The 15,138-nt window shown below is 38.9% G+C and overlaps 2 protein-coding genes across 2 annotated transcripts in view; one reads left to right on the forward strand and one right to left on the reverse strand.

Annotated features, from left to right (window-relative positions):
• LOC110837788 (F-box/WD repeat-containing protein 4) overlaps positions 1-11,912 on the forward strand; it is a 26,651-nt gene extending 14,739 nt beyond the window's left edge. The window contains exons 6-7 of the mRNA XM_022080318.2: positions 8,943-9,090; positions 9,169-11,912. Of these exons, the coding sequence (XP_021936010.1) occupies positions 8,943-9,090; positions 9,169-9,339 (319 nt within the window). The 3' untranslated portion in view covers positions 9,340-11,912. The remainder of the gene's footprint in view (positions 1-8,942; positions 9,091-9,168) is intronic.
• Positions 5,818-15,114, reverse strand: LOC110837767 (glutamate receptor ionotropic, kainate 3-like). The gene is made up of 3 exons (XM_087353817.1): positions 14,965-15,114; positions 11,952-14,883; positions 5,818-10,367 (listed from the first exon to the last, which is right to left on the reverse strand). The coding sequence occupies exons 2-3, from the start codon at positions 12,642-12,644 to the stop codon at positions 9,342-9,344; spliced, it is 1,719 nt and encodes a 572-aa protein (XP_087209943.1). The 5' UTR covers positions 12,645-14,883; positions 14,965-15,114; the 3' UTR covers positions 5,818-9,341.
• Positions 15,115-15,138: the final 24 nt, after the last annotated feature.

Raw genomic sequence — 15,138 nt, forward strand, 5'->3', positions numbered from 1 at the left:
TACACGTGTTATGATGTATTACACGCATATAAGCACTATTTGTGTTACATGGGGATTGTGTGAGCGCGTAATATTGTTATTGGTAAGTGGTCGTGTCCGACTTTGCGCATCCTCCACCTCACGACTTTGATTCCTTCGTGCGAATTTATAAAAAGCGATAAGGCACAATAGAGTATGAATATCATTAACTTACCTGTGGCATGCCGTCCATACAAAATTTCAATAATCTCTGAGCACCCATTCGCTTTTTAGAAAATTCGTGCGCAGGAAGCCATTGTGCACTGATACAGATTACCCCGTTTTGGTTGGTTTGGGTTAGGTTAGGTTAGTGGGGCACCTGCGCAGACGTTGTTGCGCAGTGCAGTCATATGACGTGCGCATGTGAGGGCACCTTGAGCTCGTTATGGTCAATTGTAAATTATTGAACACTCAAAAATTCGATTCCGTCGCTCTAAAAAGAATATTATATTCTGGGCTTCACTTTCATACCTAATTTAAACTTCTTACAAGTTTATTAAATTGGACACATTCTTTCAGTAATTGCAACATCTACACTGCATCAATTTTGCAAGAAACAATTTTTCTGGAAACATTATGTAATTTTAGACGTGTTATGATGTATTACACGCATATAAGCACTATTTGTGTTACATGGGTATTGTGTGAGCGCGTAATATCGTTATTGGTAAGTGGTCGTGGCCGACTTTGCGCATCCTCCACCTCACGACTTTGATGCCTTCGTGCGAATTTATAAAAAGCTAAAAGACAAAATAGAGTATCAATATCATTAACTTACCTGTGGCATGACGTCCATACAAAATTTCAATAACTTCTGAGTATCCATTCGCTTTTTACAAAATTCGTGCGCAGGAAGCCATTTTACACTGATCGAGATTACCCCGTTTTGGTTGGTTTGGGTTAGGTTAGGTTAGGTTAGTGGGGCACCTGCGCAGACGTTGTTGCGCAGTGGAGTCATATGACGTGCGCATGTGAGGGCACCTTGAGCTCGTTATGGTCAATTGTAAATTATTAAACACTCAAAAATTCGATTCCGTCACTTTAAAAAGAATATTATATTCTGGGCTTCACTTTCATACCTAATTTAAACTTTTTACAAGGATATTATATTGGAAACACTTTCAGTAATTGCAAGTACACCAATCACTTATCAGTTAAATATGATGTTATTGAATATTTCATTGTTGAAGTATATATGTTGCCACATGAAAAAGAATTTATTAAAGTAGTTATTTATTTTTATATTACACTACTTGTAATTACTACAGTGACCCCATTCATCGTTATAAAGAATAAATGTTCTCAAATTACATAGGTCCAGCTTCTGCAGATAAGCAATATCTGTATATGAATTACGTTTCACTAACACGTACAAACGTCTTTACTGAGCACACATGGCATGCAAATGTCCTTTCACTGAAGTCGTATGTCTCAGTGTGACGAACCGCACATATTCTTGCATGTTATGTTGAATTAGTCTTTCACTTGCTTTTATTCTAACACGTCACCGAGAAGACATCCTTACACTGAGATTCACTGTAGGTAGCACCGTTAATATCTGATTGAACGGTGGTAATTAATCTTGTTAATGGTCCCGAAGAACTCTATTTCTAGAGCACAAAGTTACGTTGATTCTGACCGAACGAAAACAAATAATTCCAACCGTAGTTTAATGGCTACTATTCAATCGGGACCAGCCGACTGTTCCACGACAGAATTAATACTGACTGACTTCTGATTGGTCCTCGGTGCCATTCGAAAATATTGATTTCTTTCCATTTAGGTCATCACAGATGGTACGTCTTATCTTTGGTTCCGTATTTTCCCTTAGACTGCGTCTTTGTGTTTGTACGTCGTGTCCTCGGGTAAATGTGATGCAATATTTTCGATATACGAGGGTCGCTCATTAAGTAATGCCCCACATTTTTTTCCTCAGAATATATTTATTCAAGATGGCTGAAATTTAGTGACAATATAAATCAATGTTTCCTTTACACATACTATTTTTCCACATAGTCCCCATGAACTTGTACGGTTTTACGCCAGCGTGGAACAAGTGCATGCATGCCCTGCCGGTACCAGCTCTTGTCCTGTGCACGTAGCCATGTCCTCACTGCTTGAATAACGCTCTCGTCATCTTCAAACCTTGTTCCGCGGATAGCATCTTTAAGTGGCCCAAAGAGATGGAGTCGGAGGGTGGATGGGGCAGCACCGTTCAACCAAATTTGGTGATTTCTTTCCGGGTTCTCGGACTTGTGTAAGGGCGTGCATTGTCATGCAGGAGCAAAATTTCTGCTGGATGCTTGTGAGGCCGAACTCGTCGGAAACGCTTCTTGAGGGTTTCCAGGGTCATAATGTACGCGTCTGAATTGATGGTCGCACCTCTTGGCATCACATTCACAAGAATGACCCCATCACTGTCCCAAAAGACAGTCATCATGACTTTTCCGGCGGAGGGAGTTGACTTGAATTTCTTCTTTCTCGGTGATAGAGGATGATGCCACTCCATTGACTGCCTTTTTGTCTCCGGCTCAAAGTGGTGTATCCAGGTTTCGTCACCTGTAATGATCCGGGACAGAAAGATCTCTCCCTCAGCATCAAAACGCTCCAAAAATTCAGAAGAAATCATTTTCCTTTGAATCCTGTGGTCTGCTGTGAGACTTCGTGGAACCCATCTTGCGCACACCTTCGAATATGCAAGAGCCCGGATAATTGCAATTACACTTCCATTACTGACTGAAAGCTGTTGGGCCAATTGTCGAGTTGTGATGCGCCGATCCTCACGAATAATGGCATCCGCGCGGTTCAACATGTCTGGAGTGGTGGCTGTGGCAGGACGCCCAGAGCGCGGCAGATCACTGAGCTCGGTTTCTTCACTTCCTGAAGCTTTAACTCTCTTAGCCCAGCGACCAACGGTGCTCCTATCGACTGCACAGCTTCCATACACAGCACACAAACGTTTATGAATGTTCACCACAGTTTCTTTTTCAGCAAAAAAGAATTCAATTACAGCTCGTTGCTTGTAACGAGAGTCGTTCACAGACGCCATTTTAACAGTTCACTACAGCTCCGCTATCGGTTGGAATCATTTGAAACTCCGTACACGAACGCGGGAAACATCAAATCTCAAGCATGTAAAAGTGCACTTTTCTATCTTCATTATTGGCTGAGAAAAAAAATGTGGGGCATTACTTAATGAGCGACCCTCGTATTTTGTTGACATCTGACATACTACACCAATATGTTACCACAAGTTTGACGTGCGCCCCGAATTCCGCGCCCACCAAGCATTGCAAATAATGTACCAGAGATTTATATTGTTTTTTTTTTGTGAGGCGATTTATATTAATGAATGACGTACTATCATTCACGTATGTTTATTGGGATTCCTTCGTTACATGATACTTATTTATAGTGAGTTAGATTGGGTCATCGTTACGCATGAATCTGCTACGTATTTGCGTCAACATCTACAGTGCATCAATTTTGCAAGAAACAATTCTTCTGGAAACATTGTGTAATTTTAGACGTGTTATGATGTATTACACGCATATAAGCACTATTTGTGTTACATGGGGATTGTGTGAACGCGTAATATAGTTATTGGTAAGTGGTCGTGGCCGACTTTGCGCATCCTCCACCTCACGACTTTGATTCCTTCGTGCGAATTTATAAAAAGCGATAAGGCACAATAGAGTATGAATATCATTAACTTACCTGTGGATGACGTCCATACAAAATTTCAATAATCTCTGAGCACCCATTCGCTTTTTCGAAAATTCGTGCGCAGGAAGCCATTGTGAACTGATACAGATTACCCCGTTTTGGTTGGTTTGGGTTAGGTTAGGTTAGGTTAGTGGGGCACCTGCGCAGACGTTGTTGCGCAGCGCAGTCATATGACGTGCGCATGTGAGGGCACCTTGAGCTCGTTATGGTCAATTGTAAATTATTGAACACACTAAAATTCGATTCCGTCGCTCTAAAAAGAATATTATATTCTGGGCTTCACTTTCATACCCAATTTAAACTTTTTACAAGGATATTAAATTGGACACATTCTTTCAGTAATTGCAACATCCACACTGCATCAATTTTGCAAGAAACAATTCTTCTGGAAACATTATGTAATTTTAGACGTGTTATGATGTATTACACGCATATAAGCACTATTTGTGTTACATTGGGTATTGTGTGAGCGCGTAATATCGTTATGGGTAAGTGGTCGTGGCCGACTTTGAGTATCCTCCACCTCACGACTTTGATGCCTTCGTGCGAATTTATAAAAAGCGATAAGGCACAATAGAGTATGAATATCATTAACTTACCTGTGACATGACGACCATACAAAATTTCAATAATTTCTGAGCATCCATTCGCTTTTTCGAAAATTCGTGCGCAGGAAGCCATTGTGAACTGATACAGATTACCCCGTTTTGGTTGGTTTGTGTTAGGTTATTTTAGGTTAGTGGGGCACCTGCGCAGACGTTGTTGCGCAGTGCAGTCATATGACGTGCGCATGTGATGGCAGCTTGAGCTCGTTATGGTCAATTGTAAATTATTGAACACTCAAAAATTCGATTCCGTCGCTCTAAAAAGAATATTATATTCTGGGCTTCACTTTCATACCTAATTTAAACTTTTTACAAGGATATTAAATTGGAAACATTCTTTCAGCAATTTCAACATCTACACTGCATAAATTTTGCAAGAAACAATTCTTCTGGAAACATTATGTAATTTTAGACGTGTTATGATGTATTACACTCATATAAGCACTATTTGTGTTACATGGGGATTGTGTGAGCGCGTAATATCGTTATTGGTAAGTGGTCGTGGCCGACTTTGCGCATCCTCCACCTCACGACTTTGATGCCTTCGTGCGAATTTATAAAAAGCGATAAGGCACAATAGAGTATGAATATCATTAACTTACCTGTGGCATGACGTCCATACAAAATTTCAATAATTTCTGAGCACCCATTCGCTTTTTCGAAAATTCGTGCGCAGGAAGCCATTGTGCACTGATACAGATTACCCCGTTTTGGTTGGTTTGGGTTAGGTTAGGTTAGGTTAGTGGGGCACCTGCGCAGACGTTGTTGCGCAGTGCAGTCATATGACGTGTGCATGTGAGGGCACCTTGAGCTGGTTATGGTCAATTGTAAATTATTGAACACACAAAAATTCGATTCCGTCGCTCTAAAAAGAATATTATATTCTGGGCTTCACTTTCATACCCAATTTAAACTTTTTACAAGGATATTAAATTGGACACATTCTTTCAGTAATTGCAACATCCACACTGCATCAATTTTGCAAGAAACAATTCTTCTGGAAACATTATGTAATTTTAGACGTGTTATGATGTATTACACGCATATAAGCACTATTTGTGTTACATGGGTATTGTGTGAGCTCGTAATATCGTTATTGGTAAGTGGTCGTGGCCGACTTTGCGCATCCTCCACCTCACGACTTTGATGCCATCGTGCGAATTTATAAAAAGCTAAAAGACAAAATAGAGTATCAATATCATTAACTTACCTGTGGCATGACGTCCATAGAAAATTTCAATAACTTCTGAGTATCCATTCGCTTTTTACAAAATTCGTGCGCAGGAAGCCACTGTGCACTGATACAGATTACCCCGTTTTGGTTGGTTTGGGTTAGGTTAGGTTAGGTTATTGGGGCACCTGCGCAGACGTTGTTGCGCAGTGGAGTTATATGACGTGCGCATGTGAGGGCACCTTGAGCTCGTTATGGTCAATTGTAAATTATTAAACACTCAAAAATTCGATTCCGTCACTTTAAAAAGAATATTATATTCTGGGCTTCACTTTCATACCTAATTTAAACTTTTTACAAGGATATTATATTGGACACACTTTCAGTAATTGCAAGTACACCAATCACTTATCACTTAAATATGATGTTAATGAATATTTCATTGTGGATATATATATATATATATGTTGCCACATGAAAAATTATTTATTAAAATAGTTATTTATTTTTATATTACACTACATGTAATTACTACAGTGACCCCATTCATCGTTATAAAGAATAAATGTTCTCAAATTACATAGGTCCAGCTTCAGTGGATAAGCGATATCTGTATATGAATTACGTTTCACTAACACGTACAAAAGTCTTTACTGAGCACACATGGCATGTAAATGTCCTTTCACTGAAGTCGTATGTCTCAATGTGACGAACCGCACATATTCTTGCATGTTATGTTGAATTGGTCTTTCACTTGTTTTTATTCTAACACGTCACCGAGAAGACATCCTTACACTGAGATTCACTGTAAGTAGCACCCGTTAATATCTGATTGAACGGTGTTAATTAATCTTGTTAATGGTCCTGAAGAACTCTATTTCAAGAGCACAAAGTTACGTTGATACTGACCGACCGAAAACAAATAATTCCAACCGTAGTTTAATGGCGACTATTCAATCGGGACCAGCCGAGTGTTCCACGACAGAATTAATACTGACTGACTTCTGATTGGTCCTCGGTGCCATTCGAAAGTATTGATTTCTTTCCATTGAGGTCATCACAGATGGCACGTCTTATCTTTGGTTCCGTATTTTTCCTTAGACTGCGTCTTTGTGTTTGTACGTCGTGTCCTCGAGTAAATGTGATGCAATATTTTCGATATGTTTTGTTGACATTTGACATAGGACACCAATATGTTACCACAAGTTTGACGTGCGCCCCGAATTCCGCGCCCACCAAGCATTGCAAATATTGTACCAGAGATTTATATATTTTTTTTTTGTGAGGCGATTTATATTAATGAATGACGTACTATCATTCACGTATGTTTATTCCGATTCCTTCGTTACATGATACTTATTTATAGTGAGTTAGATTGGGTCATCGTTACGCATGAATCTGCTACGTATTTGCGTCAATATCTACACTGCATCAATTTTGCAAGAAACAATTCTTCTGGAAACATTGTGTAATTTTAGACGTGTTATGATGTATTACACGCATATAAGCAGTATTTGTGTTACATGGGGATTGTGTGAGCGTGTAATATCGTTATTGGTAAGTGGTCGTGACCGACTTTGCGCATCCTCCACCTCACGGCTTTGATGCCTTCGTGCGAATTTATAAAAAGCGATAAGGCACAATAGAGTATGAATATCATTAACTTACCTGTGGCATGACGTCCATACAAAATTTCAATAATTTCTGAGCATCCATTCGCTTTTTCGAAAAATCGTGCGCAGGAAGCCATTGTGCACTGATACAGATTACCCCGTTTTGGTTGGTTTGGGTTAGGTTAGGTTAGGTTAGTGGGGCACCTGCGCAGACGTTTTTGCGCAGTGCAGTCATATGACGTGCGCATGTGAGTGCACCTTGAGCTCGTTATGGTCAATTGTAAATTATTGAACACTCAAAAATTCGATTCCGTCGCTCTAAAAAGAATATTATATTTTGGGCTTCACTTTCATACCCAATTTAAACTTTTTACAAGGATATTAAATTGGACACATTCTTTCAGTAATTGCAACATCCACACTGCATCAATTTTGCAAGAAACAATTCTTCTGGAAACATTATGTAATTTTAGACGTGTTATGATGTATTACACGCATATAAGCACTATTTGTGTTACATGGGTATTGTGTGAGCGCGTAATATCGTTATTGGTAAGTGGTCGTGGCCGACTTTGCGCATCCTCCACCTCACGACTTTGATGCCATCGTGCGAATTTATAAAAAGCTAAAAGACAAAATAGAGTATCAATATCATTAACTTACCTGTGTCATGACGTCCATACAAAATTTCAATAACTTCTGAGTATCCATTCGCTTTTTACAAAATTCGTGCGCAGGAAGTCATTTTGCACTGATCGAGATTACCCCGTTTTGGTTGGTTTGGGTTATGTTAGGTTAGGTTAGTGGGGCACCTGCGCAGACTTTGTTGCGCAGTGGAGTCATATGACGTGCGCATGTGAGGGCACCTTGAGCTCGTTATGGTCAATTGTAAATTATTAAACACTCAAAAATTCGATTCCGTCACTTTAAAAAGAATATTATATTCTGGGCTTCACTTTCATACCTAATTTAAACTTTTTACAAGGATATTTTATTGGACACACTTTCAGTAATTGCAAGTACACCAATCACTTATCACTTAAATATGACAGAATTAATACTGACTGACTTCTGATTGGTCCTCGGTGCCATTGGAAAGTATTGATTTCTTTCCATTGAGTTCATCACAGATGGTACGTCTTATCTTTGGTTCCGTATTTTTCCGTAAGACTGTGTCTTTGTGTTTGTACGTCGTGTCCTCGAGTAAATGTGAGGCAATATTTTTGATATATTTTGTTGACTTTTGACATAGGACACCAATATGTTACCACAAGTTTGACGTGCGCCCACCAAGCATTGCAATTATTGTATCAGAGATTTATATTCAGTTTTTTTTTGTGAGGCGATTTATATTAATAAATGACTCAAGAAATCTGGGCTCTGTCACATGTGGACAGGTAGACTGATAAACATGATGCTTTTCAAAATTAAGTCAGAAACTGAGAACCAGCGCTGGGAGAAAGCCATGGTTCTTCTGGATATAATAGACAATATCATTATTTTCTTTGGTGCCAAAGATAACATCCAAAAAACAGTGAAATTGTTTTCTTGGGACCTGAACCTGCTGTAGTAAAACTGCTATGGTGTTCTACACAAACATGGATTGATATATGATAGTGACTCCATGTTTTTACTATTTCTAACAGCAATGTGTGTTGCTTGTATTGAGTGAGATTGTTACATAAAGCATTGCATTTCTTTATGGGACTGCACAGTTGAGTCCTAGGTAGTACATTACTTTTCAATTTGCAATCTACAGGTTTTTACATTTTACTAGTGTCGATTATTGGCTCATATGGCTTGTTTTAGTACTGGCTGCAAGGTGTTGATGTGGGAAGACCCGTATGACTCTATAATCTACAGCATAGCATCAGACAACTTGTATACGATGATGTGTGGCATGGGTGTTAACGGGCGTATTCATCTGTGGGACAAGCGCCATAGGATGGACACTGGAGTATGTATTGAGTTATTTATACTTTGTGACATTGTTTATCTTGACCTAGCAATGTGACATGACTTTCTCTGATTGCAGAAATTTTACATGTCTGCACAAAATAGCAGTCCTGTTTATGGTGTGGCATTTGACCCATGTCAACTTTTTGCCGTTTTGGACCAGTCACTACATGTTCTGGACTTCACAGTGTTCAAGGACACTCCTGGCAGCAGATGCTGTCCGTGGTCATCAGGTTGGGTGCCACAGTAATGTTAAGTTTTGGTGTAAGTGCTCGTCGTGCACATCTTGTTTCTGTGTCCTGTGCTTATCTCGATGAACCATGTGATGCATGAAAGGGCTAGCCCCATACCTAACATGCAAAATGCACCCTGCATAGAGTCAAGGGAAAGTGCAGAGTGACCTGTGTTCTCCTTGTGAGTTACCTCAAAGAATTTACTCATGTAGTGATAGCCTAGGTTTTGGATCATGAGTCTCTGCCAGTAGTGCACAATGCCAGCATCTTGCAGTCGCGTGATAGTACTGTCTATGTGTGACTTGAAGGGTGAGTTGGGGCACAGTCCAATTGCCACATAGAATGTAAACACAGGTTCCTTCATGATTCTTAGCTTTTGCCTTGCCTTGTGAGACAGCGTTTCGGTTTCTGTCACAAACGTGGAGGACATTGTCTTGGTAAACACTGCATACTGACCCTGTAGGATACGCTTCTCCCTGTCTAGCACTGAGATCTCTGGTTTGAACCGCTTCCCAAACTCTGCCAGCTTTGGGTTCCCAACATCTATAAAAAGTAGCTTGAAGTCATTTGAGCGCTCACCCCAGTAAATCCCCTGATACAACAAGTCATCAACAGTATTGATGGGGGGAGAATAGGGTGGAAATGTGAACAGAGATGTATAACCTGTTGAGTAAGTGGTCATGGTGAGCAGAGAGAAGAAGGCCCAGGATGTGAGCAGGTATCTCATAGCAGCCTGTTGAGGGAACCGGGGGCAGCTGTTCAGCATCAGCATACGGAATGTGTCCAGGAGACAGATGCACAGGCTGTGGTATTGGCAACCCTCTCCAGAAGGCAGCATTCTTGATATGCCATATAAGATGAGAACAAATATGAGTGTGACATGGAGTAGCACCACCCATGTCCATAGTTTGAGGGGCAGATACAGCATCATGGCTGGGGTCAAGGGCCGTGACTTCGGGACAAGAAAAGTGCCTTTCTGTCTAGTCCAGGGTGCTGACATCTGCAGACCCACAGGAGGATTTGCTGTCAACCAAAGTGAACATACCTGTTAGGAAGAAACATTGCTATGAATAGATACTTCCTACCCACAATAGTGTACCACTGAAGTTCCTCCAGTTTCATAATCTGAAATTTGCTAATATAAGTAATATTAATATAGTCCTCTGTGATCATCTGAAATGGGAGTAATACCGGTGTCATTTCATGTAAGGCCATGAAATTTTGGTGATGATGAAGACTTATGAGAAATATTTATGCAGAATATAAAACAATGGTTGAAGATTTCTGTCTTCTGGGTTGTTGCTCTGTGTAGTCTGGTCGATGTTTACCAACGTTTCAGAGATCATACTGCGATGAATCACCCTGATGACCTCTGAAACGTTGGTTAACATCAACCAGACTACACAGCGCAACAACCCAGAAGACAGAAATCTTCATACTCACCGCTGTGAAAACCTCAAATATTACAAAACAATGGTTATTTGTTATCCTTTGTGATGGCAGTAACTTGGTTAAGTTGTGTAAATTATTTGAATATGAATTTAGACCACAATTTGAGGTCGTGTAATTGTTTATAATTTGTATCTTATATGCGTCATGTTTGTGTTTGATTAAATATATTTATTTTGTACAGTCTATACACAAACGTTTGAAGTTTATTGGTGTTGTAAAAATTATATAATATTAAAACATTTTGTCATGTAAAATATTATATTAGCGCTCTTAATCGTAAATACGATTTTACATTAATTAATAAAAGCGCTAAAAAATATAATGTAAAATCGTATTTACGATTAAGAGCGCTAATATAATATTTTACATAACAAAATGTTTTAATATTATATAATTTTTACAACACCAATAAACTTCAAACGTTTGTGTATAGACTGTACAAAATAAATATATTTAATATGTTTATAATTTATTCTAGCCTCTGTAGGTACATGGAAGCATTTGAAGGAAAGTAGTTATTACAAGTTATGCATAATCTTATCATATTGAGCATATCGTAAAGCTGTTACTCATATTAGATACAGTGTCCCAAGCAAAATCCATTATTCAGTTTGAATAAGTCTGACTGTGAAGGTACTGTCCACAGATGACGAGAAAATCCCTGCAAGGGGAAGTCGTTTCTGGTGCGGTGCGGGGGGAATGTTTACTGCCTGGTGGACTAGAGGGCTGCTATTGGTGGGAAGTGTGATATGTCAGAGTTTAAGGCTACTACACACAGACTGAAAACATCAAGCAGTTAAGAGTAGTGTGTAGTGAGCGCACCTCTAATGTGTTCTTGTGGGTGTTGTGATAATATTCTAGATTAAATCACTGTGCCACTGTGAGGTAATCTTAAATCTGTACACATTATAACACATGAAAGCCTGTTGTTCGTTCAGTGGTTGTGGAACGAATGCTTTTAGGATGGGTCGTCACTCACTGCGAAATCTTGCGCATGCGTGTTTAACGCATTCCTAGCAGGGATTTTCTCCTGGTCTGCGGACTGTATGTTTACATATTTAGGAAAAGGTATGCATTTCAGAAAGATCACACAGAAGACACAGGTTAAATGATATTAAAATGCATCTGTACAGTGAAATTATTTGTTCTGTGTAATGTTCAATACTAGCATACATACCGCCACATCTGCATGGTGTTCAGCCACATCCTCAACAATCCTCTTCCAAGGTCCTTTGGAGGTATTGCCCCACACAGATCCATCTTCAGGTAAGAATGTAATGTTCATTTTGCACATAGCTTCACGCACAATTCTCACCTCAATCCCATCAAACTGAATGGCCTCTGTCCCATTAATATTGACATGTTTATACATGACATATGGAGGACACTCAAACAGGGACACCCTGAGACTTGATAAGCGCCCATTTCGTGTTTTCAATGCGTAGTCTATCCAAGGTAACTTGTTTCTTAGAATCAACCCTTCGACTGGATCCCACTGCCCTAAAATCCGTCCACTGATGGGTTCAGTTATAATGAAATTAGTATCTTGTTGCACCACAAGTAGCATTGCTAGTGTGTCATCAAAGTCCCTGAGTGGGGTATCTCCTGTGTAGAAGATTAGTAATCTGGAATATCGCCTAGATACAGCCAATACATCATGTGCCTTCTCAGTGACCATTATTGTACCCTCAGTGGGCACTGTAGGTGTAATCCCAAGCATGAGAACTAGCAGGGGGCAGATTTGTGCTGCACTAGCTATTACTAGTGTTTCCATTGCATTGCCAGTCACCGCCATGTGCAGACAAGAGCAGTTATGTGGGAAAGTAGCCCTCAGTACAGAGCCTGCCATCAGCTCATATAGCTGCTGCATGGTTGAATATAAGGGGAACTCTGGTCAGTCAATATCTGCTGCCCATTGCCAACATCAATACTCTAGGCAAACACGCTCGAGTTCTGTCAATCAACTGCTCTAAGTTGATTCATGTAACAGTCATGTAGGGACATTAAATATTCTGTGGGTTATAAACATGTTGAATAGTATGGCAAGAAATTGCTTTGTGATTACTTGCTGTTCCTTTGTGTAATTTCTGGTTTGCTGTGTATTATAAGATCAGATCTTCAGTGAAAGATGTAATAAATATCTGACATATTTCTAACATCAGTACCTTAAGAATCTATTGTTACTACTTATACATCTCTCACTGTCAAATGATACTACTGTTGGTTTAGTTATCTCTTCAAATTAAAAGTTTTACTTCCAAAAAATGTTAATAGCATTTTAAAGAAACAGTATTTTTTCTCACACACTGTTGGTGATGTGGTGACATCAGCTTTACTAAGCAGATATTGAGATCTATTTTTCTATTGATATTTCAGCATATGTGGATGCAACTGATAGAAATTAAATTTATACCTTGATACATATACCTGGGGGTAGAAGATAAATGCATACAAAATTTTGGTTGTAAAGCCTGAGGGGAAGAGACCATTCAGAAGGCCTACATGTAGATAAAAGGATAATATTAAAACTGAAAATACTTTTGCATTGTTTTCAATTTAGTAGCATGGTAGGCCTAATGTACAAATCAGAATTCAGTACCAAATATGTGTCACTAGAAATTAACACTCCTCATTCATATCAGTATCTGTCCTACTGACTGAATGAAACTTCCATGAACTAAAAGGATTGGGAAACAGCTGTTTTAAACAATGATGAGATAACAGACTGATTTCATGTGCAAGTTTTGTTGTTTGCAAATTTAAGTGCAAACAACATTTCGATGGGTTGAATAAGATTTCAGTTGTACCTTTGTGTTGCTTTGTCTTTATTTCTGTGAATGAAAGTACTTTTTGACTGGTTCATTAATTGTCAACAAGTGAATGTATATTCTAACAGGCTCTTAACTGGTGGCAATGATTTCAGTGATATATTACTTAGCAGATATTTTTATCAGTGATCTATCATACAATTTGGTAGAGCTTAGGCAAATACCATCACTCATAATTAACTTGTCTTGTTAATTATTCATATAACATTCCAGTGTTTTACATGTAATATTACACAACAAACAAGTTCAGTATGAAGTACATCCATCTCTATTGCACACAAATACCCCACAATAACGTCTGTTTCAGAAGATATTGCTATGATTGGTTTTGTTTTATTGCAGCAGTTCATTTTATTAATGGCTAGCAAAGTGCCTGCTGTGTTTCTGCAGGGTGATTCCAGATATGCTTAACACCATTTTGTATCAGTCTTTTTTGTCCCAAAGCTTATCATTGGCCCAACCATCTCATATGTTGCATTGTCATTAAATATCATAGATAAATTTAATCCAAAAACTGAATCCATTTATCTTTACAGTAATATCAACAGTAGTTAGTTTCACAGCTAAGAAAAGAAAGTAATTAAAATATTCATGCAGTAGTTTCATTTAAGAAATTATTGGAACCTCCAAAGACAGATGTACATCTGCCTCCCCTTATTTCAGTAGAAGCTACTTGAGTCTACACACCAGTTGCAAACAGAAAACTTCTGGTTACAGCTGAATAAAAAGCTCCAGGTCATGTCTGGAGAGATGCAGTCACCACTGAGTTGGTCATTTTTAGAAATAAGTCATTATAGACAGGTGTTCTGAATGTATGTTTTCCATCACATTGGAAGGAAGTGAAAACCTAACTAAAACCCAGTAAGGACCCAAAATTTATGTCCAATTAGCCTCTTGCACATAATGGGCAAACCATTGAAGAAAGTTCTCCTAAACATAGTCCAAAGAGACTTGCTTAATGCAAGTCAGCTTGATTTTTCTGTCACAGCATAACCCTTCAATGTATGGCATTGTGGCTTGCTGTATTAATTTTCCAAATTAAAATTTTTGATTTAGTAAAGCAAATTAGCTACTCTCTTTCAAGCAAAAAATTCAGGGTCTCAGTTAAAGACAAAATGACTGTGCCAAGAAAAATACAAGCAGTGGCACCCCAATCATGTACAGTTCTTTTAAACAATGCTCCCCCCCCAAAAAAAAAAAACCAAAGTACTTAACCCACTTCACTGATGTGTTGTACTGACTGCTGCAGCATGACCTCACTTCTCTGGAATTGTGTGAGCACTGGAACATGATAATCAATGAGGGTAAGACTCAGGCCATAAATTTGTCCAGCAAACTTAGACCAATTGAGGCTTAGCTTACAATTAATGGAAGAAAGATCCATTTGTAAATCAAGTAAAATATTTTGGTGTAATCTAATAGAAATGTTATATGGAGATTACACAGAGATGAACTGAATCAGTTAAATAAAAGAAATCTTTTATGCCTGAAAGTGGAGCAGAAGATCAGTGGTATTAGCTCCAAGCTTTCCTTCCT

The sequence above is a fragment of the Zootermopsis nevadensis genome, unplaced genomic scaffold (assembly GCF_977971745.1).
Source record: "Zootermopsis nevadensis isolate Lab colony 2312 unplaced genomic scaffold, Znev_1.0 Znev_ptg000022l, whole genome shotgun sequence".
Lineage (NCBI taxonomy): Eukaryota > Metazoa > Arthropoda > Insecta > Blattodea > Termopsidae > Zootermopsis > Zootermopsis nevadensis.